This window comes from Scyliorhinus torazame, chromosome 19, assembly GCF_047496885.1.
Source record: "Scyliorhinus torazame isolate Kashiwa2021f chromosome 19, sScyTor2.1, whole genome shotgun sequence".
Classification (NCBI taxonomy): Eukaryota; Metazoa; Chordata; class Chondrichthyes; order Carcharhiniformes; family Scyliorhinidae; genus Scyliorhinus; species Scyliorhinus torazame.
The window spans coordinates 62,141,794-62,163,892 of NC_092725.1; the positions used below are offsets into that span (position 1 = coordinate 62,141,794).

The 22,099-nt window shown below is 49.7% G+C and overlaps 1 protein-coding gene across 2 annotated transcripts in view; it reads right to left on the minus strand.

The window, feature by feature from the left end:
- Positions 1-21,898, minus strand: part of LOC140396161 (A disintegrin and metalloproteinase with thrombospondin motifs 20) — a 529,969-nt gene extending 508,071 nt beyond the window's left edge. The window contains exons 1-2 of one of the 2 annotated variants that reach the window (XM_072484409.1): positions 21,411-21,898; positions 20,729-21,072 (exon numbers count right to left, since the gene is read on the minus strand). In XM_072484409.1, the coding sequence (XP_072340510.1) occupies positions 20,729-21,072; positions 21,411-21,501 (435 nt within the window). In that variant the 5' untranslated portion in view covers positions 21,502-21,898. The remainder of the gene's footprint in view (positions 1-20,728; positions 21,073-21,410) is intronic. The other variant, XM_072484408.1, reaches the window with a different exon arrangement.
- Positions 21,899-22,099: the final 201 nt, after the last annotated feature.

Genomic DNA, 22,099 nt, shown 5'->3' on the forward strand with positions numbered 1-22,099 from the left:
CACACATGCGCGGGAAGGCCAGAATTCTGAAAGTCAATCACGGCCAGCATTTGTAAAAGCCAGTCGAGGTCGTTGGCACTTCTTCCCGCGATGGGGAATGCCGCGACCAATGGCCCTCCGTCGACCCACCGTGACTTTAAAAATCACTGATCTAACCTGAACATCTTTGGACTGTGGGTGGAAATGGGAGCACCTGGAGGACACCCACGCAGACATGGGGAGAACGTACAAACTCCACACAAACTGGAATTGAACCCAGGTCCCGGTGCTGTACCACCTTGTCGACATAGGTTGAGCATGTCTCCTCCTTGCAGTACTGAAGGAGTACTGCACTGTTAAATGTGCCTGAGGCCCGCCCCCCGATGCTCCGCCCCTGACCGGCCGAGTTCCCGACGGCGCGGGACACGTGTGGTCTCATCCGTTGGGAACTCGGCGTGGCGACTGCGGACTCAGTCCAGCTCCGTCACAGTCAGGGGAGGGCCGATCCACGGTAGAGGGGACATTATTCGGGGCTGGGAGCATTGTGGTGGAGTGGTTGGGGCGTGCGTGCCGGCCAAAGGGGGGGACTATTTCACGTCCGCCATGACCCGGCAATTCTCCGGGGCATATCGGCAGCTGGAGCTGGGTGCTCTACGCTGCCGTCCTGCTAGCCCCCAGCAAAACGGGAAATCGGTGGCCTTTTGGCGCCAGTTTTCCTGGCCCATTCCCATTGCCCCAAAATTGGAGAATCCAGCCCCATGTTTCTGGGATGGGAAAACCATGAACAAGGGTCCAGCTACAACCTTTATAAAGTGAACGCTGAAGCAGGGATCATTTGATCAGAATGTCATGTGATCAAACCTCCAGGAGCACTTCATTTTTTTTTTAAATTTAGAGTATCCAATTCTCTTCTTCCGAATTAAGGTGTTTTTTAAGGAATTAATCATTTAGCATGCTCAATCTAGCTATCCTGCACATCTTTGGGTTGGGGAGGGTGGGGTGTTGAGATGCACGCAGCCAAGGGGAGAATGTGCAAATTGCACATAGACAGTGTGTGGTGGTATGTATTAGGGGTCATGTGGGACTGTGAAGCCGAGATGCTATTGGCTGACAGATCCCGTGTCCTGGTTGGCTGCCGACTCCTGGCTCTGCCCTGAAGGCGGAGTATAAGAACCCAAGCTTCTCCCCGCAGTTTCATTCTGTTGCTGAGCTGCTGGGGACAAGCATCGCTTAATAAAGCCTGGATCGACTTCATCACTTCTCGTCTCTCGTGAGTCATTGTGCGCTACACAGTGACCCGGGTCCGGGATCCATCCCGGGTGCTCGGCGCCGTGAGGCAGCAGTGTGAACCACTGCGCCGCCGTGCGGCCCCTAGGAGCACTTCCTAGCAGAGTTGGTAAACTGGTGTAACTATACCGTTCGCACACATTCGGAAGGTTGACCAATTCCCAATCCACTGATACCTTTCCAATGTCCAGTGACTGCCACAGAATAATAATAATCTTTATTATTGTCACAAGTAGGCTTACACTAACACTGCAGTGAAGCTACTGTGAAATATCCCCTAGTCGCCACACTCCGCCGCCTGTTCGGATACACAGAGGGAGAATTTAGAATGTCCAAATTATCTAACAGCACGTCTTTCGGGACTTGTGGGGGGCAACTGGATAACGTCACCATATGACACGGAATAACTTTGCTGTGTTGTAGCACACAAACGAACTTACACTTTTTAAAATTGTTAATGAAAATGTTCTTTCAAGCACGCTTTGGGTAGAGTTCATGATTATTTAAAACAAAGAAAAAGAAAAGAAGAGTTGAATGTTTCTATGCTACTGACTTTGCTATCCCGCGCTACAGAAAGACAGCACATTACTGCATTCTTCACAAAACTCAACTTTTGGACTGTTGCCCTATCAAACATTATGGCCATCTGCCAAATTTTAATTGATTACTTGATATATCAAGTTCATTCCAAACTGATTTACTTCAACTCTCGTTCAACCCTTAACTCACAGCTGGCATATCCACCATTTATCCCTGCCTGCTTCAGTACAGCTGTGCTATCAGTGTATTCATTACTTACTTAAGCCTGCCTTATTCTGGGAAAAAAAACCTTTTAGCAGCCTCCTTCAGATGGAACACCCCCGTACATTATGCTGTGAAAGCCCCTTGTTTCATGATCTCTATGGGAAGAGTCATTCAATACACAATGATATGCATTGCCACCTACGAGCCGAATCCAAATGCGTTATAGTGCAGCACAACTGTATATTTTTTATTCATCGCTTTGAATTTAGTGATTAATTTGAAGCAGTAGAAAGTCCAAGATGCCATTTCCACCTAGTGCAACAGGGTGGTGACATTTGAATTAACTGGTGGAGAGAATGACATTATGCCATGGTGACGCATATATGGACATTCAGCCAACTTTCTGGGCTGATAGTAACACAGAAACCATTCACTGCAAAGATGCTGAAACATAGTTGGAACATTTTGCCAGAGTTCCGTAATCTACGCTTTAATTTTTATTTAAGAGGAAAACCTGATTTGGTTGGCTCAAGGTAATTTTATATCAACTTTAAAGCAGTTCTCTGAGAATGCTGGAAATGTGAAATAAAAACGTCTCTCATCATCACCTCCTTTTGTCTACTCCCCTCCCTGGGCCCTCAAATCCGGCCCACAACCCCTCATCGCTAATGTCTGCCAGTTAGGCCCCGCCGATAATCCGGATTTACTTAAATCCGGCTGCATAGCCTTCTCTTCTTCAGGGACTTCCTGTAGTCCCAGCAGTGGCCACAGCTCGAACCTGGTGCCGCTGGGACTATGGAGTTGTCGGCCGGTTTTGATTGACCGACAGCTCTTGAAGGCGGGGACCTCCTCTCCCGATGGGTGCTGAGGTCTCGCACTTACCCTGTTACCAGTGTAAAATGGATAAGGGGCAGTCGACTATTTGGCAGTCAGGCTCCCTGCTGACTTTTTAAGTTGGGCCAGATGGGGAATACAGCCCCCCATAAAATCCAACCCAAGCTGCCAACAATATAGGCTATTTATATTAAAAGAAGAAACATGGGGATGGCAGATTCCCTATGTCCTCGTCATTACATTCACAAGCTTGGATTCAAGACCGCAGGAAACTACAAAAGGTCTTGAATGTAGCTCAGTCCATCACACAAACCAGCCTCGCATCCATTGACTCTGTCTATAATTCCTGCTGCCTCAGAAAGGCAACCAGCATAATTAAGGACCCCACGCATCCCGGACATACTCTCTTCCACCTTCTTCCGTCAGGAAAAAGATACAAAAGTTTGAGGTCACGTAACATCCGATTCAAGAACAGCTTCTTCCCAGCTGCCATCAGACTTTTGAATGGACCCTACCTTGTATTAAGCTGATCTTTTCTCAACACCCTCATTATGACTGTAACATTACATTCTGTAATTTCTCCTTCCTTACCTATATACAGTATGCATTGCCTGTACAGCATGCAAGAAACAATACTAAATCAAACCAAATCAAAATCATCCTCCTTAACCAGCCCACCCCAATCCCCTCTACCAAAGCAAGACCCTGACTGGTTAGACAACACTAATAAAAGTACAAAATCATATTTAAAGTGCTTTGCAATGTTTCTGAGAAAACATTAACTACTATATAAAGGAAAGACTTAATTTCTTGTAAAAAAAAGTTTTTTTACACATCCTCCTGTTCTCTCCCAATCACGAACATGGGGCCACATGTTTACATTGCATCATATAAATTAGAAAAATACATTTTAAATTAGGTTAGTCATGAGGTCTGTATATCTGAGTTCCAGGCTGGATATGAAATAGGAATTGCAGTGTTCCTGAGGACAATGAACAGAAAATGATCAAGTGTAACCTGATTTAAGGAATGCCAAAGACTGGGCGCCAGCCTCCCCGAACACGCGGCGGAATGTGGTGACTAGGGGCTTTTCACAGTAATTTCATTTGTGACAATAAGCGATTTTCATTCATTTCATTTCATTCAGATACATAACTTCAAAAGGCTAAATCCAATGAGATAAAAGAACAACTAAATCAGGAAGTTATTCAACAGGGCAGCGCAGGGATTAGCACTGCTGCCTGACAGCACCAGGCATCCGGGTTCAATTCCCAGAGTGACTCTCTGTGTGGAGTTTGCACATTCTCCCCGTGTCTGCGTGGGTTTCCTCTGGGCGCTCCTGTTTCCTCCCGCAGTCCAAAGATGTGCAAGTTAGGTGTATTGGCCATGCTAAATTACCCCGAGATGGGGTTACATAAGAACATAAGAGCTAGGAGCAGGAGTAGGCCATCTGGCCCCTCGAGTCTGCTCCGCCATTCAATGAGAGCATGGCTGATCTTTTGTGGACTCAGCTCCACTTTCCGGACCGAATACCATAACCCTTAATCCCTTTATTCTTCAAAAAACTATCTACCTTTATCTTAAAAACATTTAATGAAGGAGCCGCAACTGCTTCACTGGGCAAGGAATTCCATAGATTCACACCCCTTTGGGTGAAGTGGTTCCTCCTAAACTCAGTCCTAAATCTACTTCCCCATATTTTGAGGCTATGCCCCCTAGTTCTGCTTTCACCCGCCAGTGGAAACAACCTGCCCGCATCTATCCTATCTATTCCCTTCATCATTTTGTATGTTTCTATAAGATCCCCCCTCATCCTTCTAAATTCCAATGAGTACAGTCCCAGTCTACTCAACCTCTCCTCGTAATCCAACCCCTTCAGATCTGGGATTAACTAAGGGAATCTCCTCTGCACACCCTCCAGCGCCAGTACGTCCTTTCTCAGGTAAGGAGACCAAAACTGAACACAATACTCAAGGTGTGGCCTCACTAACACCTTATACAATTGCAGCATAACCCCCCTAGTCTTAAACTCCATCCCTCTAGCAATGAAGGACATAAGTCCATTTGCCGTCTTAATCACCTGTTGCACCAGTAAACCAACTTTTTGCGACTTATGCACGAGTACACCCAGGTCTCTCTGCACAGCAGCATGTTTTAATATTTTATCATTTAAATAATAATCCCTTTTGCTGTTATTCCTACCATAATGGATAACTTCACATTTGTCAACATTGTATTCCATCTGCCAGACCCGAGCCCATTTACTTAACCTATCCAAATCCCTCTGCAGACTTCCGATATCCACTGCACTTTTTGCTTTACCACTCATCTTCGTGTCGTCTGCAAACTTGGACACTGTTATAACCTGCCTGCTTACCATTGGCTGGGAACTAATGACAATCCCACAATCCTGTGGGAGTATGAGCTTCCCCAATGAGGGGGGCGGAGAAATCATTAGCAGACTCCCTGTATAAATAAAGCTGGCCAGTTTGGAACCAGCAGGAAGGAGTAAACAGCAAGCGAGGTTGCTGCTGTTGTATATATATGTTATTGTAAATAAATGTTATTTCTTTGTATCCTTGAAACTCATGCTGGAATATTCGTGGCCCTCTTAAAACTGGCGACGAGGGTTAAAGTGAATAGCTGTCTACACTGCTGAAGCCACCTCCCTGGATTTTTGTTGGATACAGGTTGGAAGTTGTTTTCGATTACACCATGCCTCTGTACGGACGTTTGGATGTTTTTGATGCTGCGCTGGAAAGCTGGAACCAATATGCACAACGGATGCGTTACTATTTCCGGGCAAACAATATCACCGAAAACGAGCGCCAGGTGGTCATATTGCTCACCGCCTGCGGCCCGCATACGTTTGGGGTGATTAGGAGCCTTACGTACCCAACTGCGCCGGACACCAAAACGTTTGATGAACTTGTGAATTTAGTGGGGCAGCATTTTAACCCAACCCCGTCCATGATAGTCCAACGTTACCGGTTTAATACCACTGAGAGGACCCCTGGAGAATCCCTTGCCGACTTTCTATCCAGGCTACGCAGGATTGCGGACCACTGTGACTATGGTGAAACCTTATCAGAAATGTTACGCGACCGTTTGGTTTGCGGTATTAACAATGCGGCCACCCAGAGAAAGTTGTTAGCTCAGCCAACATTGACTTTTCAACAGGCCATTCAAATACTATGGAAATGAAATTAAATGAAATGAAAATCGCTTATTGTCACAAGTAGGCTTCAAATGAAGTTACTTTGAAAAGCCCCTAGTCACCACATTCCGGCTCCTGTTCGGGGAGGCTGTTATGGGAATCGAACCGTGCTGCTGGCCTGCCTCGGTCTGCTTTCAAAGCCAGGGATTTAGCCCTGTGCTAAACAGACCCAGTCCCAAGAGAGTGCAGAACGAGGAGTGCAGGAGATACAGGGAATGGAAGTGCATACCTTGGGCCGCAACCCCTTTTGTCCGAAAATGTCCCCCCGCACTCCTGCGGTACCTTGGGCGAGGCGACTTCTGGATCGACACCATAGGCCGTCGGACATTCCTCCCCGAAGGGAGCCTTCACCAGAACCAATGGATGAGGAGCCATGTCCATGTCAGACTTGTAGGCGCCGACCCCGCCGCGGACGCCGGTCCTGGGGGCGTCAGAGGCGCTGTCGTTCCGACCGAAATTGGGACCAGCCCAGACCCGTACCTTCCATGTGGATGAACCTGCGGTGACTACTCCTAGGACATGGAGACGGAGGACGACTGCCTGCAGCTGCATTGTGTGGCAGCTCCCCGTGTGGCCCCCATTAAGGTGACAGTACGGGTCAACGGTCACCCGCTTGAGATCGAGTTGGACACTGGCGCAGCAGTCTCCGTGATCGCCCAGAGGACATTCGACCGCATCAAGCAGGGTATACAGGCCCTTACATTAACCGACACACAGGCCAGGTTGGCCACCTACACGGGGGAACCATTGGACATTGCAGGAACTACGATGAGCCCTGTTGTTTATGGACGCCAGGAGGGGCGTTTCCCACTTATCGTGGTGCGCGGCCATGGGTCCAGCCTGTTGGGTCGGGACTGGTTGTGCCATTTGCGGCTGCAGTGGCAGCACATCCTCCAAACAGTTTCTGGAGGGTTGACTGAGGTGCTAGGACGATACCCAGATGTATTCCAGCCCGGTTTTGGGGAAAATAAAAGGGGCCGTAGCCCGTATCCAAGTCGAACCAGGAGCCACGCCGCACTATTTCCGGGCGCGCCCGGTGCCTTATGCCTTGCTCGAGAAGGTAGAAAGGGAGCTCACTCATTTGGAAACTTTGGGTATTACCAGGCCCGTCCGTTTCGCTGACTGGGCAGCACCAATTGTACCTGTAATGAAGCCAGATGCCACAGTTCACTTGTGCGGCGACTATAAACTTACAGTGAATACGGCTTCCCGACTTGACCGATATCCAATGCCTCGCATAGAGGATCTCTACGCGAAGCTTGTAGGTGGACTCTCGTTCACAAAATTAGATATGAGTCACGCCTACCTACAGTTGGAGCTGGACCCTGCCTCCCGATCATATGCAACGATTAATACACACCGGGGCCTGTATGAATGTACATGTTTGCCCTTAGGAGTATCCTCTGCCTGTGCTATTTTTCAATGTGTCATGGAGAGCATCTTGAGAGGTTTACCTCGTGTCGCTGTCAAATTAGATGACGTTTTGATCACAGGGACATCGGAGCAGGAACATTTGGAAAATCTGGAGGCTGTCCTTAGACGCTTTTCGGAGGCTGGAGTCCGTTTACGTCACACAAAGTGCGTCTTTCAGGCAAAGGAAGTAGTCTATCTGGCAACTACGCTGGCCCCGTTACACCTTCCGCTAAAGAAAAACTATACCTGGGTTTGGGGTCAGCCGCAAGAAACTGCTTTCCGGCGGGTAAAGCAACAATTGTCGTTGTCTGGGTTACTAACCCACTATGATCCTGGAAAGCCTTTGCTCGTCACATGTGATGCATCCCCGTATGGTATTGGGGCCGTCCTGTCCCACAAGATGGAGAATGGGGCCGAGCAGCCGATAGCTTTCGCCTCCCGCACATTGACTGCAGCGGGAAAAAAGTATGCGTAGATTGAGAAGGAGGGCCTGGCAGTGGTCTTTGCGGTCAAACGTTTCCACCAGTACGTGTATAGCCGCCACTGCACTATCGTGACTGATCATAAGCCTCTGCAGGGACTTTTCAGAGAGGATAAGCCAATACCGCCCATTGCTTCCGCACGGATCGAGCGCTGGGCTTTGTTGCTCGCTGCATACGAGTATTCTCTGGAGCACAAACCAGGATTGCAGATAGCGAATGCCGACGCACTGAGCCGATTACCTTTATCGACCGGCCCCATGTCGACCCCCACAACCGGTGAGGTGGTTGCAACCCTAAATTCTATGGACACCTTGTCTGTCACGGCATCACAGATCCGTGAGTGGACCCAGACGGAGCCAGTCCTGTCAAAGGTTCAACACATAGTCCTGTAAGGTGGGCAGCATAGACAGCTCCCAGGCGAGTTGCGGGCATTTTCCTCCAAGCTGTCAGAATTCAGCGTGGAAGGCGGCATCCTCTTGTGGGGGACGCCTGTGATTGTCCTGGAATAAGGACAGGAGCTGATACGAAGAGACTTGCACAACGGGTATCCAGGTGTGACCAAAATGTTGGCCCGGAGTTAAGTTTGGTGGCCAGGACTCGATGCCGACATTGAGAAGGTGGCCCAAAACTGCTCCATTTGTCAGGAGCATCAGAAGCTTCCACCGGCCGCGCCCCTACATCACTGGGAATGGCCAGGGCGGCCTTGGGCACGCTTGCATGCAGATTTCGCAGGCCCTTTTCAAGGATCCATGTTCCTTTTATTAATCGATGCCCAGTCTAAATGGCTAGAGGTGCATAAGATGCAGGGGACAACGTCCTGCGCAACAATTGAGAAGATGCGTTTGTCTTTTAGTACGCATGGCCTCCCCGAGGTGCTGGTCACGGATAACGGCACTCCATTCACCAGTGAGGAGTTTGCGAGGTTCATGAAGGTGAACGGCATACGCCATATCCACACTGCCCCTTACCACCCGGCTTCAAATGGGTTGGCGGAGCGCGCAATGCAGACATTCAAACGAGGCCTAAAGAAGCAGTCTTCCGGGTCAATGGACACGAGACTGGCTCGCTTTTTGTTTTCGTGTAGGACCACCCCCCATGCGGTGACTGGGTAGCTCCCACAGAACTCCTAATGAGCCGGAGACTTCGCACCCGCCTGAGTATGGTCTTCCCGGCCATTAGCGCAAAAGTACGCCGCACACAGGAACGGCAGGGACAGGATTTTTCTCGGCATCGGCCAATTCTGGCGTAATCTTTCGCCAAACGGGCCCTATATCTTACCAGGTGCAAGCCCAGGGTCGTCTCCAGCGCAAACATGTAGACCACGTTCAGTCCAGAAGACTATCCCTTCCAAAGATTCCCTGCTCCCGGAGCTCATTTCTACAGCCGCAGAGACCAGAGACAATGGAAAGTAGTCCTCACAATCTTCCTCTGGTGCCTCACTCAAAGCCTACGCAGGTCGTTACAGAACCGCGTGGAGATAGAGACGCCGAGATGACAGAGGCTGCAGACTCTGACTCCGAGATGGAGACACAGGACACATCAGAGGGGGAATCCTCGGGCCCACGGGCCGTGGATGTACAACCGTTCCGCCGTTCATCACGGAAGCGCCGGTCTCCATCTCGTTACACGCCCGATCCAGCGCCTCATGCAAATGTTGTCCGGCCTGCGGAAAGACACGTCTGACGCCCTCCTTCGCCAGGGTCTTCGGTGGATTCCTTGGACTTTGGGGGGAAGGGATGTTATAACCTGCCTGCTTACCATTGGCTGGGGACTAATGACAATCCCACAATCCTGTGGGAGTATGAGCTTCCCCAATGAGGGGGGCGGAGAAACCATTAGCAGACTCCCTGTATAAATAAAGCTGGCCAGTTTGGAACCAGCAGGAAGGAGTAAGCAGCAAGCGAGGTTGCTGCTGTTGTATATATATATATGTTATTGTAAATAAATGTTATTTCTTTGTATCCTTGAAACTCGTGCTGGATTCTTCGTGGCCCTCTCAAAAGACACATTGCACTTGGTCCCCAACTCCAAATCATCTATGTAAATTGTGAACAATTGTGGCCCAACACTGATCCTTGAGGGACATCACTAGCTACTGATTGCCAACCAGAGAAACACCCATTAATCCCCACTCTTTGCTTTCTATTAATTAACCAATCCTCTATCCATGCTACTACTTTACCCTTAATGCCATGCATCTTTATCTTATGCAGCAACTTTTTGTGTGGCACCTTGTCAAAAGCTTTCTGGAAATCCAGATATACCACATCCATTGGCTCCCCATTATCTACCGCACTGGTAATGTCCTCAAAAAATTCCACTAAATTTGTTAGGCACGACCTGCCCTTTATGAACCCATGCTGCGTCTGCCCAATGGGATAATTTCCATCCAGATGCCTCGCTATTTCTTCCTTGATGATAGATTCTAATCTATCATGGGGATAGGACGAGTCATTGGGCCTAGGTACCCTTTCAGAGGGTCGGTGCAGACGCAATGGGCTGAATGGCCTCCTTCTGTAAAGTAGGGATTCTATGATTCTCTCACGCCAGTCAAGTACAAGTTTGAAAGCATAATGCACAAAGCATAATTGTGCAAATCAGCAGTAACTTGCATTTAACATGGTTAGATGCCTCAAGGTGGTTCACAGGAGCATAACCATACAAAAACGAACACTGGATCAAAGGAGACGTTAAGACAGCACAAAATAGTAACTATTCTGAATGATTACTTCCTCCGAATATTCAGGAATGAAAGACTGAGAAATATATGCTCCACAAACAGATTGTCCAATCAATGGCTTCAGTTTTGTGATGGTAGCTTCAAATTGCACTCCAGGACTTGAGCACAAAAACCAAGGCTGATACTCCAGTACAGTGCTGAGGGCGTGCTGCACTATCCATCTTTTGGATGAGATGGTAAACCTAGGCCTTGGATGTCCTCTCAGGTGGTCACAGGTGATTTCATGGCACCATTTTGATGAAGCAGAGGGGAATTAAACCTGGTATCCTGACCAACACCATAAAACAGATAGCCCAATCATTATCACATTACTGTGTGCAAATTATCTGCCATGTTTTCTACATTATGATAGTAACTACACTTCCAGAATACTTTATTGGCTGTGAAGTGCTTTGGGATGTCCTGTGGCCAGGAAAGGTGCTATATAATTAAAAATCTTTTGATAAAAAAGTTATAAATCTGAGTATAGCTAAAAGGGTTCATAGCAAATAAATCTCCAGGGATAGATTGTACTACGCAAGAGTGCTGAGAGATAATAGGGATGACAATTGAGAGGCACTGAGAATTATTATAATGGTCACATGTGATGTACAGTAGATTGGAAATACTTGCCATTAGGGAGGCAATTAACACGCCCTCAGCACTGTACTGGAGTATCAGCCTTGGTTTTTGTGCTCAAGTCCTGGAGGCAAACCAAAAATAAAGGCCCATTCATCTCACTTCCTTTCCATGTAAGATAACAGAATTGAGTAGTCACTAATAATCTAGTGAACAGCAGTTCTCAGGGATGTAGACGGGGAAGGTCCTGTCTGACCAACCTCCTCATCTTCTTTGAGCAAATGACAACCTATGTGGACTGGGGAAATCGCTAAGCTGCGATAAAGCACCTCAACTTTCCAAAGACTTTTGTGGCAGCTTCACATGAATGGTTATTAGTTGTTAATTTGAGAAGTTATGGGCAGGGGTAGGAGGGGGCAGTGCTGAATGGGTGTCTTAAAGTTCAGTGTTGGGCTGACTTTGGGTGTCTCATTTACACAAAAGGACATGGACTCTGAAACTCCGTGCATAGCAGTCAAATTTGCAGATGGTACCAAACGAGAAACAGTGGAAATAGGAGGGGCAGCTAATAAATTTCAGAATGAATTGAACAATATATTCACGTGAGCATAACAATGGCTTGCACATTAGAAAGACAAATGGGTTACACACATACTTTCAGGAATGGCGTTGAAGCTGAAAGATACCAATTTAGAGAAAAATCAATAAAGTTAATGGACCATTGAATCAAAGCCATATTAATACAAGACAGGCTCTAGTCAGTTGGCAAAAAAACAAGAGAGATTCTCAAGCACTGGAGGCAGTGCCGCAAGGAACCAACGAAAGAAACTGGAGAAACGATGGGCTTGATTCTCCGAAATGGAGACTAAGTGTTCGAGCCATCGTGAATGCCGTCACGTTTCACAACGGCGCGAAACGGGCGCGGGAACTACCGAACGGCACTGGAGCGGTTCACGCCGCTCCAGCCTCCCGTCCCGGCGCCAAATGGGCGCCACACCAACCCGCTATGCGCAGTTGGGCCGCGCCAACCCGCGCATGCAAGGGGGACTTCTTCAGCGCGCCGGCCCCGATGCAACATGGTGTCGGGGTTCAGGGGCCGGCCGCGCAACAAAGTAGGCCCGGGGGGGGGAGAGGCCGGCCTGCCAATCGGTGGGCCCCGATCGCAGGCCAGACCCCATCAGAGGCCCCCCCCAATGAAGGAGCACTTTTCCCCGCCCCACCGGCCGCCTCCCGACCCTACGTGCAGAGTTCCCACCGGCTGCAAGCAGGGGTGAACGGCACCGGCGGGAATCAGCGCCATTTCCGCGCGGCCGCTCGGTCCAGCTGGGCCGGAGAATCGGCGGCCCGGTCGCAGACAGCGGCCCGCAACCGGCACCACGTCAAACACGCTGGCGTAAATGGCGCTGATTCTCCGCACCCCGGAGAATCGCACGCCAGCGTCAGGGCGGCGTGGTGCGGTTCCGGCGATTCTCCAGCCCGGCGCCCATAGTCTCTTTAACCTAAAATGGAGACTTTAAAGTGGTGATCTCAGGCGCAAATGTTTGTTAAGAGAATGATAGAAGTAAACCCAGAATATTACACGTCCGTACAAGTAAAAGGTAGGTAACTTTATTACAAATATAATGAATTCCTGTTCATACAACTGATGATCAACATGTGAAATAATCTTCCAAATAGAACAGTGGAGGCTAAAGTCTCAGATCATTGAAGAAGCTGCTGCTGCATGTTTCTCGCTGGATCAATTAAAATGAATCAAATATGTCGCTTTTATCTGGAATTCTTGTAAGCTGAACACCCAATTGTTACTTAAAGTGTAAGAGTAAAAGTGTTTTTCCCATGTATGGTCAACAGTGTATTCAAAATTATAGACACACGCTCAACTTCAAATCACGCACATGATATTTACGCCTGACATTTTCTCACTTGACTTTTGTTTCCAATAAATCTAGAGTGCCCAATTTGTTTATTAATACAGATGGGAAATATACAGTAAATGGCAGAACCCTTAAGAATATTGACAGGTAGAGGGATCTGGGTGTATAGGTCCACAGGTCACTGAAAGTTGCAACGCAGGTGGAACAGCTAGTCAAGAAGGCAAACGGCATACTTGCCTTCATCGGCCAAGGCATTGAGTATAAAAATTGGCAAGTCATTCTGCAGCTATATAGAACCCTACTTCGGCCACACCTGGAATATAGTATTCAATTTTCGTCGCCAAACTACTAGAAGGGTGTGGAGGGTTTGGAGAGGGTACAGAAGAGGTTTACCAGGATGTTACCTGGCATGGAGGGCATTAGCTCTGAGGAAAGGTTGGATAAACTCGGTTTGTTCTCACTGGAACTACGGAGGTTGAGAAGTGACCTGATAGAAGTCTACAAAATTATGAGGGGCATGGACGGAGTGGATAGTCAGAAGCTTTTTCCCAGGGAGAGTCAATTACTAGGGGACAAAGTTTAGAGGAGATATACGAGGGAAGTTTTTTTTTACACAGAACGCAGTGGGTGCCTGGAACTCGCTGCCGAAGGAGGTGGTGGAAGCAGGTACGATAGTGACATTTAAGAGGCGGTGTGACAAATACATGAATAGGATGGGAATAGAGGGTTATGGACCCTGGAAATGTAGAAGGTTTTAGGTTAGACGGGCAGCATGGTCCGCGCAGGCTTGCAGAGCTAAAGGGCCTGTTCCTGTGCTGTACTTTTCTTTGTTCTTTGATAATGAGGCAAAAGCCCATTGCAATTTCTCATTCAGTTTACACCAGGCTGACAAACTATGGCACTTCACTGCAAGCACACTACACTTCCCGCCTAACAATCAGAAGTTAACATTAATAGAAGCCTTGGGAATAGCCCACAGCGTGGAATCATGCCTTCCAAATGAAGGAGGATGCACAGTGACAACTGGCTGTCAAGGACAAGTTGGGGCAAACAAGCTGCAAGTTGAAAAATAAGAAGGTTACTCCAAAACTACTTAGTTGCGGATAGTAATGGACTCTAGGCTAGAGGTGTGGACTTGCAAATGTGTTTTGTCTAGGAAGCTGGAAAGAGTTTAACGCACTTTGCAAAGTTGGTCTTTTAACGTAGCCACAACGACAAGAATGAATGGCAGTGTCGGAAAGCACAAGGTCGTCTTCTGATTGTGTGTTTGAGAAGCAAACGCTGCCGAGAAAGGACAGACACGTTATCACAGTCAGAAGCACAAGGTGTCGGAGCTGACGAAAGCTACAATTTGTCTAATGCCCTTGACTTCAGTACAGCTTCTGCAGTTATTGTGCAGTGTTTGCAATTGCATGTGGAGTGTGCCCAGTGCATATTCAGCCAGAAAAGGAAGATGCATGTCGGGGGAAACTTGGATTTCGCCATGATCCTCTTGGCTCAGACAAATTAGGCAGAATGATTCAACTATAAGAGCAAATTTATTTTTAAAAAACACCAAACAGCAAAGGATTCTTTCCATCATAAGATGGATTTTGTAAATAGGCTTTTATGTTTTCTTGCACAATCCTTTATAGTTAGTCACCAGTTAACCATTCATAACAACACATAATATTCAGGGTCCTCGGGAAACTTCCAAAGTCTCAACATTCATCAGAATTATACTGGAGCTTAAAGGGTTAAATGAATGAGGCCAGGCTGAATAGAATTGGTTTACATGCTCTTGAGTTTAGAATGCTGATCTACCTGAACTGTTTAAAATAATAAATGCATTTGACAGGGTAAATAGGGAGAAACTATTTGCTCCAATGGGAGGGAATCCAGGAAAAGGGACATAGGGCATGATTCTCTGGAACAATTTCTAAGTGTGCTAGTGAGCAGGATATGTTGCGGATTTCCCGGCGCTCGGCCCAGCAAGGCCAGCGAACCACTTAACGCCCCGAATGCTTGCTCGCCAGCTGATTCGCGTGACCGCTCTCGCCAGCCCCCCCGCTAACAAGGTCGAGCAGCACGTAAGCGGCACATGCCCAGCCAACCCCAGCCAGCTCGCAACAATGGCACCGAGGCGACCAGCCCCAAGATTCGGGGATGCTAACATGGGGAGGTTCCTAGGTGCAGTGGAGGCCAGGAGATATGTCCTGTTCCCCCAGGACACCGGAGTTTGAGCCACAAGGCACTGCTGCTGTGATGAGGTGGCGGCAGCAGTCAGCTCAGGCAGTGTGACTGCCTGCAGTGTTGGAAGAAGGTCAATGACCTACACCGGGCAGCACAAGTGAGTAGACACCAACGTTCCCCCCCCCACCCCATCCCCCTCTCCCCCCAAGGAAGCATGCCCCCAGGCGGCCCCCAACCTTCCCTCCATCCCCCTCCCCCTTCAATCCTCCCTCGACCCAGCTCTTCAACCCTCCTTCCACCCCAACCCTCCCTTCACACCATCCCCCCGCACAACTGTGAACCAGGCGTGTGGCTAACGATGCCCTCGCTGCGTCTCTTTAGGGAAAAGCTCTCCCATAATTGGCAGGAGTGGGTCCAGACTGGCATCCTCACCTCCTTCGGGGAGTTGACCCAGGAGGTGACTGGTGTGATCGGGGACAGGGCGGTCACCAACGTGGACGCTGGCGAACGCCGCATTGGTGAGGAACCACCTAGCTCCACCTGGAGGACCTGTCAAACGTGAGTAGTGATTGCCTTACTGATTTGACCCATTCCTCCCACTGACCACATGACCATTCTCCCTCAGGTCCAGCAGCTGATAGTGCCAGCCCATCCCGGGCCGCACCCTCTCCTAACCCCAAGGAGAACACCTCAGAGGAGAATTCCAAGGATGCAATAGTTATAGTCGCGGCACAGCTGTCATCCCCACCCTCTACCAGCGCAGACACACACACCTCGGTGGGAAATGTTAGTGGACAGGCTTCTGGGGCACAATCTGGTGAGCACCGCACTGCTGATGATGTACATCTGGTGGAAGCAGGAGATTCCAGGGAAGACAGCAATTGGAAGTCTGCTGGATCCCAGGACCCAGGCCTGATACTGAGCCTCTGGAATAGGGTTATCCGGAGCTGATGGAGATGTTAGGGTGCGACCGGGACATTCAGAGAGAGATGTCAGCATCTCTCTAGCAGGTCCATAGCCGATAGCAGGAGTCCCAAAGGCTACGGGTGCAGGAGATGGCGCCAGCAATGTGTGGCACCAAGGCCAACACTGCTAGGATGGCCACCGCAGTGGGGAGCCTGATGCACGACGTCGGCACCATGAATGAAGGTGTCCATGGCGTTGCACAGTCAGTGACGGCCATGGCTCAGGGTCTCGTCAGTTTATCTGCCTCGCTAGGGGATGTCACCCAGTACCAGGCCGATCTTGCTGAGGTTCTGCGGGACATGTCCCGCTGTCAGATGGGACTGGCCGAGGTGCTGCGGAGCTTGTCCCACTCTCAGTTGGGCATGGCTGAAGCACTGCAGAGCATGGTCCGGTCACTGGGGGATGTGTCCCAGTCACTGAGGATCATCGCGAGGGTGTCAGCACAATGGTGCGGACTATGGTGAACCGCCACGGATGTGCATGCTCCGTTGACAAGTGAGCCAGGTCCCTTCAGCCCAGAGGATGCCGCCAGGGGCATCGAAGGCCACGGGACGATGTAAGCAGATGGCTGTTTCCACCTCAGATGTGCATCCTGGGGAGACACCTAGACGTAGTGATAGAGCTAGGAGGGCCAGGCACATCGAGGATCAATGAGGGCACCGGGGGGGAGGTGGGAGAACTGGGGGCTGAGGAGGGGGGGGGCTGCACCATCGAGAGAGTGGGAACCTATATTGAACAATAAACACCCCTGTGCACAACCTTAGCACAGTGGGCTAAGCAGCTGGCTTGTAATGCAGAACAAGGCCAGCAGCATGGGTTCAATTCCCATACCGGCCTCCCCGAACAGGCGCTGGAATGTGGCGGCTAAGGGCTTTTCACAGTAACTTCATTGAAGCCTACTTGAAGCGCTGGAAATGGGTGTGGTGGGTGGGTGTGGATGCGACCATGGACCAGGCCACGTGCTTAGTGAATCGGGCGAATATGAGAGCCTCCCTGGCACTCCGGGTTGACGGACCCACACCACTGCCACCTGTCCTGCAGCCTCTGGCTGGGCCTCAGGTTCCTCCCCGGCCTCCTCCTCCAGGCCTTCCTCTTCCTCCTCCGAGCTGGCCACATGTTCCTCGTCCCCAGCTTCCAGCGCGTCGCCATTCGGCTGTGCGAGCTTGTGGAGGAGACAGCAGACCACAACAAAGCGGGGGACCCTCCGGCGATGTACTGGAGGGCACTTCCAGAGAGGTTGAGACATCGGAACCGCACCACTCAATCACAGCCCGAGTGGCTGCATGGGCCTCGTTGTAACGGGTCTCCGCTTCAGTCTCCGGCCTCTGTACTGGTGTCATGAGCCAAGACTTGAATGTTTTTTGTCCTCCACACCATTACCGAACAAAGGATAAGTAAATGGAGCAGCAATTAAATTCCCAAACTACACTTTGTACAATTCGTACTGCAACTTATGCTCTAAATGTTTATCTTTAGTATACAGGTACATGAGCTTCAATTACATGGTTCACAAATTTGACATATATTTCCCAGGATTATCTGTCCATTAATGGACAGCAAATGTAGACGTGGGTATGAACAAATATCCAACACTGGGTTCCCCAGATGAAGTTCTTGCTTCCAGATGCTGAAGATGAAAAAATATGCATCTCTCTCGCACTCACTCAAGGCAAATGAGACACGAATGCCCACATAAAGCTTCCCATTTAGGTTTATGGATCTGGTTAAGCTCACAGATGCTGGCTGCACACTGTCCAGTTCCGAGCCACATGACCAATGCTCTGACTCCATCACTGCCCCGGAAATTCACCAGTTATCCTGCCTTCTCCTGCCGATAGCTCCTGCATGGCTGGACAAGAAGGTGTGCCAACTCACGTAAACCACTTCCAATTAAACCCAATCCGGTGGTGGAGGGGGGGGGGGGGCAGGTCTATCTCCCCTCCCCCCTACACCCCATTACTGAAGCAGGAAACAAACGGATTTTCCCATTATTCTTGGGTCATGGATGTTGCCAGGAATAGAGAATTGCAACAAGGAGTAAACATTGGATGGGCTGGGAGCCGGAATTGGAACAGCGGAAATCGAGTCGAGATTAAATTGACGTGTATAAAATTATGAGGGGCTTTATAGAGTGGATAGGAAAGTCTTATTTATTTTAACAGAGAGATCAATAACCAGTGGGGGCAGGAGGTATTGATTTAAATGTATTGATAAAAAGATCAGAAAGGGAGTTGAGGAAAAGATTTGTCACCCAGAGTTTCAAGGGGTCTGGAATGCACAGCCCAAAACAGGGCTAGAGACTGAAACCTTAATCACACTGATAAAGTACTCAGCTCCAAGCTACAGGGCTGCAGACTAAGAGTTGGCAAGTGGGGTTAAACTGGAAAGATATTTTTTTACCAGAATGGACACAATGGAATCCATTCTGTATAATTCGATATTTTCATGATTCTAAGCGTCCAAGCTCAATCACTGTGAGCATTTGTGGGCTAGTCACCTTTCAGTGGTTACTAAAGATCCTTATGTTCTGCTAATCCTGGGATGCACAAATGGATAAATATGACCGTTAAAATGGTCCTCTGCAAAATGTTCCTATGCACGGTGACACAGTGGTTAGCACTGCTGCCTCCCAGTGCCAGGGAGCGGTGTTTGATTCCCACCCGTGACTGTGTGGAGTTTGCACTTTCTCCCTGCGTCTGCGTGGATGTCCTCCGGGTGCTCCGGTTTCCTTCCACAGTTCAAAGCTGTGCAGGTTAGGTGGAGTTAATAATCACAAGTATGAAGTTACTGTGAAAAGCCCCTAGTTGCCACATTCCGGCAGCAGTTCAGGTAAACTGGTGCGGGAATTTGAACCCGCGCTGCTGGCCTTGTTCTGCATTACAAACCAGCTGTCTAGCCCACTGAGCTAAACCAGCCCTATATGGCCAGTTATGGGGATAGGGTGTGGGAGTGGTTCTTGGTAGGGTAATGACTTGATGGGCCAAATGGCCTCCTTCTGCACTGTAGAGGTTCTATGAAAATGCAAACCATGTCATGGCCTACCTAGAACCAAAGTGCTGAATACATTAACTACTAGGTACCATTCCCAAGAAAGATTCCTCTTGAGTTTTTGTTTTACAAATGATCACTATAAATGTAATTAGAAATAAAGCCTGACTGAAGCTTTATCTCAAGCACACTCCTGGCAATTTGGAAACTCCTGCTCGGTTGATCCTTCCATTTGGCCATGGCACTTGGACAGAGATTTACTGGGTCAGGCCCACTGCCAGGATTGGCTCCTGGGGCTTGGCCAATGTCCTGGGCTTCCCAGTGGTTGAGCGAGCTGCTGAGTGAGAGTGGTGCATACTTTCAAAGCGTGCAGCATGTTTAATTCAGAACAGGCAATGAGACATTTGAGAAGGCTGAGAATGGGACTGCTCTCCTTGTTGTGCAAATTGCCGAGCAATTCTGGGCAATCTTCAGAATTCCCCAGGACGCTGTTGCGATTCCCGGGGAGGGGATGTCTGCACTGTGCGGCCCCCGGGATCTGCTTGCTCCATTAGCTGAACACAGTTTGCTCACTTTAATTCCTGACTGTGCATCTCCCTCCCTCCCTCCGCGAGTTACCAGTGTCCTCCTGCCGGATGCTCGGCGACAGAGCAACCAGCCCAGATCAAGTGACAGCGCAACAAGATGCCAAATTCCGTTTTTTTCAGGAAAGGTGTTGGAAATCAGGAAAGCAGACATTTAAACACGTGAGGAAAACAGCCATGGCACTCACTCTATGCAATCTATCCTTCCATAGAGATCACACCGGATAATAATTCTGAATCGAGGTGATAGCAAAATCCTTAGAGATCTCGATTACCTGACTGTCAATGGATCAAAATGCCAACCCCTCTCCCTCCCTCCCTCCTCCCTTCTCTCCTGCCCCGCCTCCTGCCCCTCCCCTCTGCCCCTGCCCCTCCGTCCCCTCTGCCCCCGCCCCTCCCTCCCCTTTCCCCCCTCCCCTCACTCCTGCCCCTCCACTCCCTCCTATCCACCTTCCTCCCTCCTGCCCCCTCCCCTCCCGCTTGCTCCCTCCCCTCCCATTTGCCCCCTCACTCCTGCCCCCTCCGTCCTTCCTCTTTATTCCTCCTCCCTCCCTCCTGCCTTCCCTCCTCCTGCCTCCTCCTCCCTCCCTCCTGCCCCCTCCCATCCCCCCTCCTTTCCCACTTCTCTCCCTCCTGCCTTCCCTCCCTCCTGCCCCCTCTCATCCTTCCTGCCCCCTCCCATCCCTCCGCCCATCCGTCCTCCTGTCCCACTTCTCTCCCTCCTGCTCCCTCCCTCCTGCCCACTCCCCTCCTCCCATCCCAATTGCCCTCCACACTGCTCAGCTACCTGTAAGGATGATACCAGGCCATTGAAGTCAGCTGTCCGCCACCATCACCACCCCAGCGGAATTGGATTTGTCCAGGGTGTATAACAGGTACACAATACTCACAAGGCCAGTGCACAGGCTGACAACGGCGGTGTGCTCCATCTCAGAGTTGACATGTCCCACGTAGAAGCAGTGCCTGAGGTCCGGCTGCAGCCCCGGGGGTCCCCCCCTGCCCCAGTGGCTGACTCGGTACGCGGGGGCGATGAAGTCGGAGTGGGCGCTCAGATTCAGCCGGTAGGACTGGCCGAAGGCACTGATCTGATAGTGAGTCCGGGAAGCCCAGGGCTCCGAGTCAGAGCTTCGCTTCCTCCTCCTGAAGTGATGAGTGTGGGGAAAGACCTCTCCGAAATCGTTCACCCGCGTCGGTGTGATTATTTCATAGGATCTCAGCTGTTTTATAAAGTTCTCTGAAACAGAGAAGCAAGCGTGTCATTTCACAACTTCACGCAAGTCAATTTCACAAACCATGCAATTTCAAACGTTATTCTCTCACAATTTTAGAATAAATGTTAAACAAAATTGTTACATCCAGTGTATACAATTTACATTATATAGATGCAGACACACTATATTCTATATGTTTATTTATATATATATATTCAAATCTATTCTATATTCAAATATGCATTCTAGATACAAGGATATATGCATATATATTCTATACCTACATACAGTTTATTCATTTCCTGTCCGGATCTAGGACAAATTTAAACTTTTACTCTCCCATAATAAACACACACACTACCTTGTTTGGGATGTAAACGCAATTCCTGAGAAGGAGGTAGAAATAGGAGCAGTTGACACAGGAGCCCTTCGACCCAAATCATCCAGTGCATGGTTGCCCCCCCCGCCCCCCTCCTGAGCCAAGCAGGCACTTAAATCGCCACCACCTTCTCCAGTGTAACACGAAGCACACTCAGCCGAGACTTGGCAGCAGCAGCAGGAGTGGGAGCAGGGGCAGGAGGCTGCCGGTTACGTAAATGTCATTTGCAATAACATCCACACAGAAAGAGGGAGGGAGGGAGAGGAGGAACAGCCGCATGAGCCCCCGAACGCTCAGTTGCCCACATGGAGAGATTTGGGCAGCCTCCGGCGAGGGGAAGAGCTCGCCACCCCAGTTATCCCTGTGCAGCCTTCAGTGCATCTCTGCCCCCTCCCCTGCTCGCTGTTTCACTGGCCGGGCAGCAGGCGATTGGTGCTCATTCCCCCCTCCAGCTCCATTGATCCTTTCGGTCAGCCGACATCAAACGCCCGGGGACCCGCCTCTTTGCCTTGCTACCTAACTAATCCGCCCCTACCCACCAGAGACTGGCGCTACACTCCACTCACTTCCACGAGTGGCGGCCTTAACCCTTTCCAGGCTGCTCCGGGGCTCTGGGAAGCCAAGCGCCGCTCTTTGCGCCGTGAGCAATACTGAGTATATTCAGCGTTTGC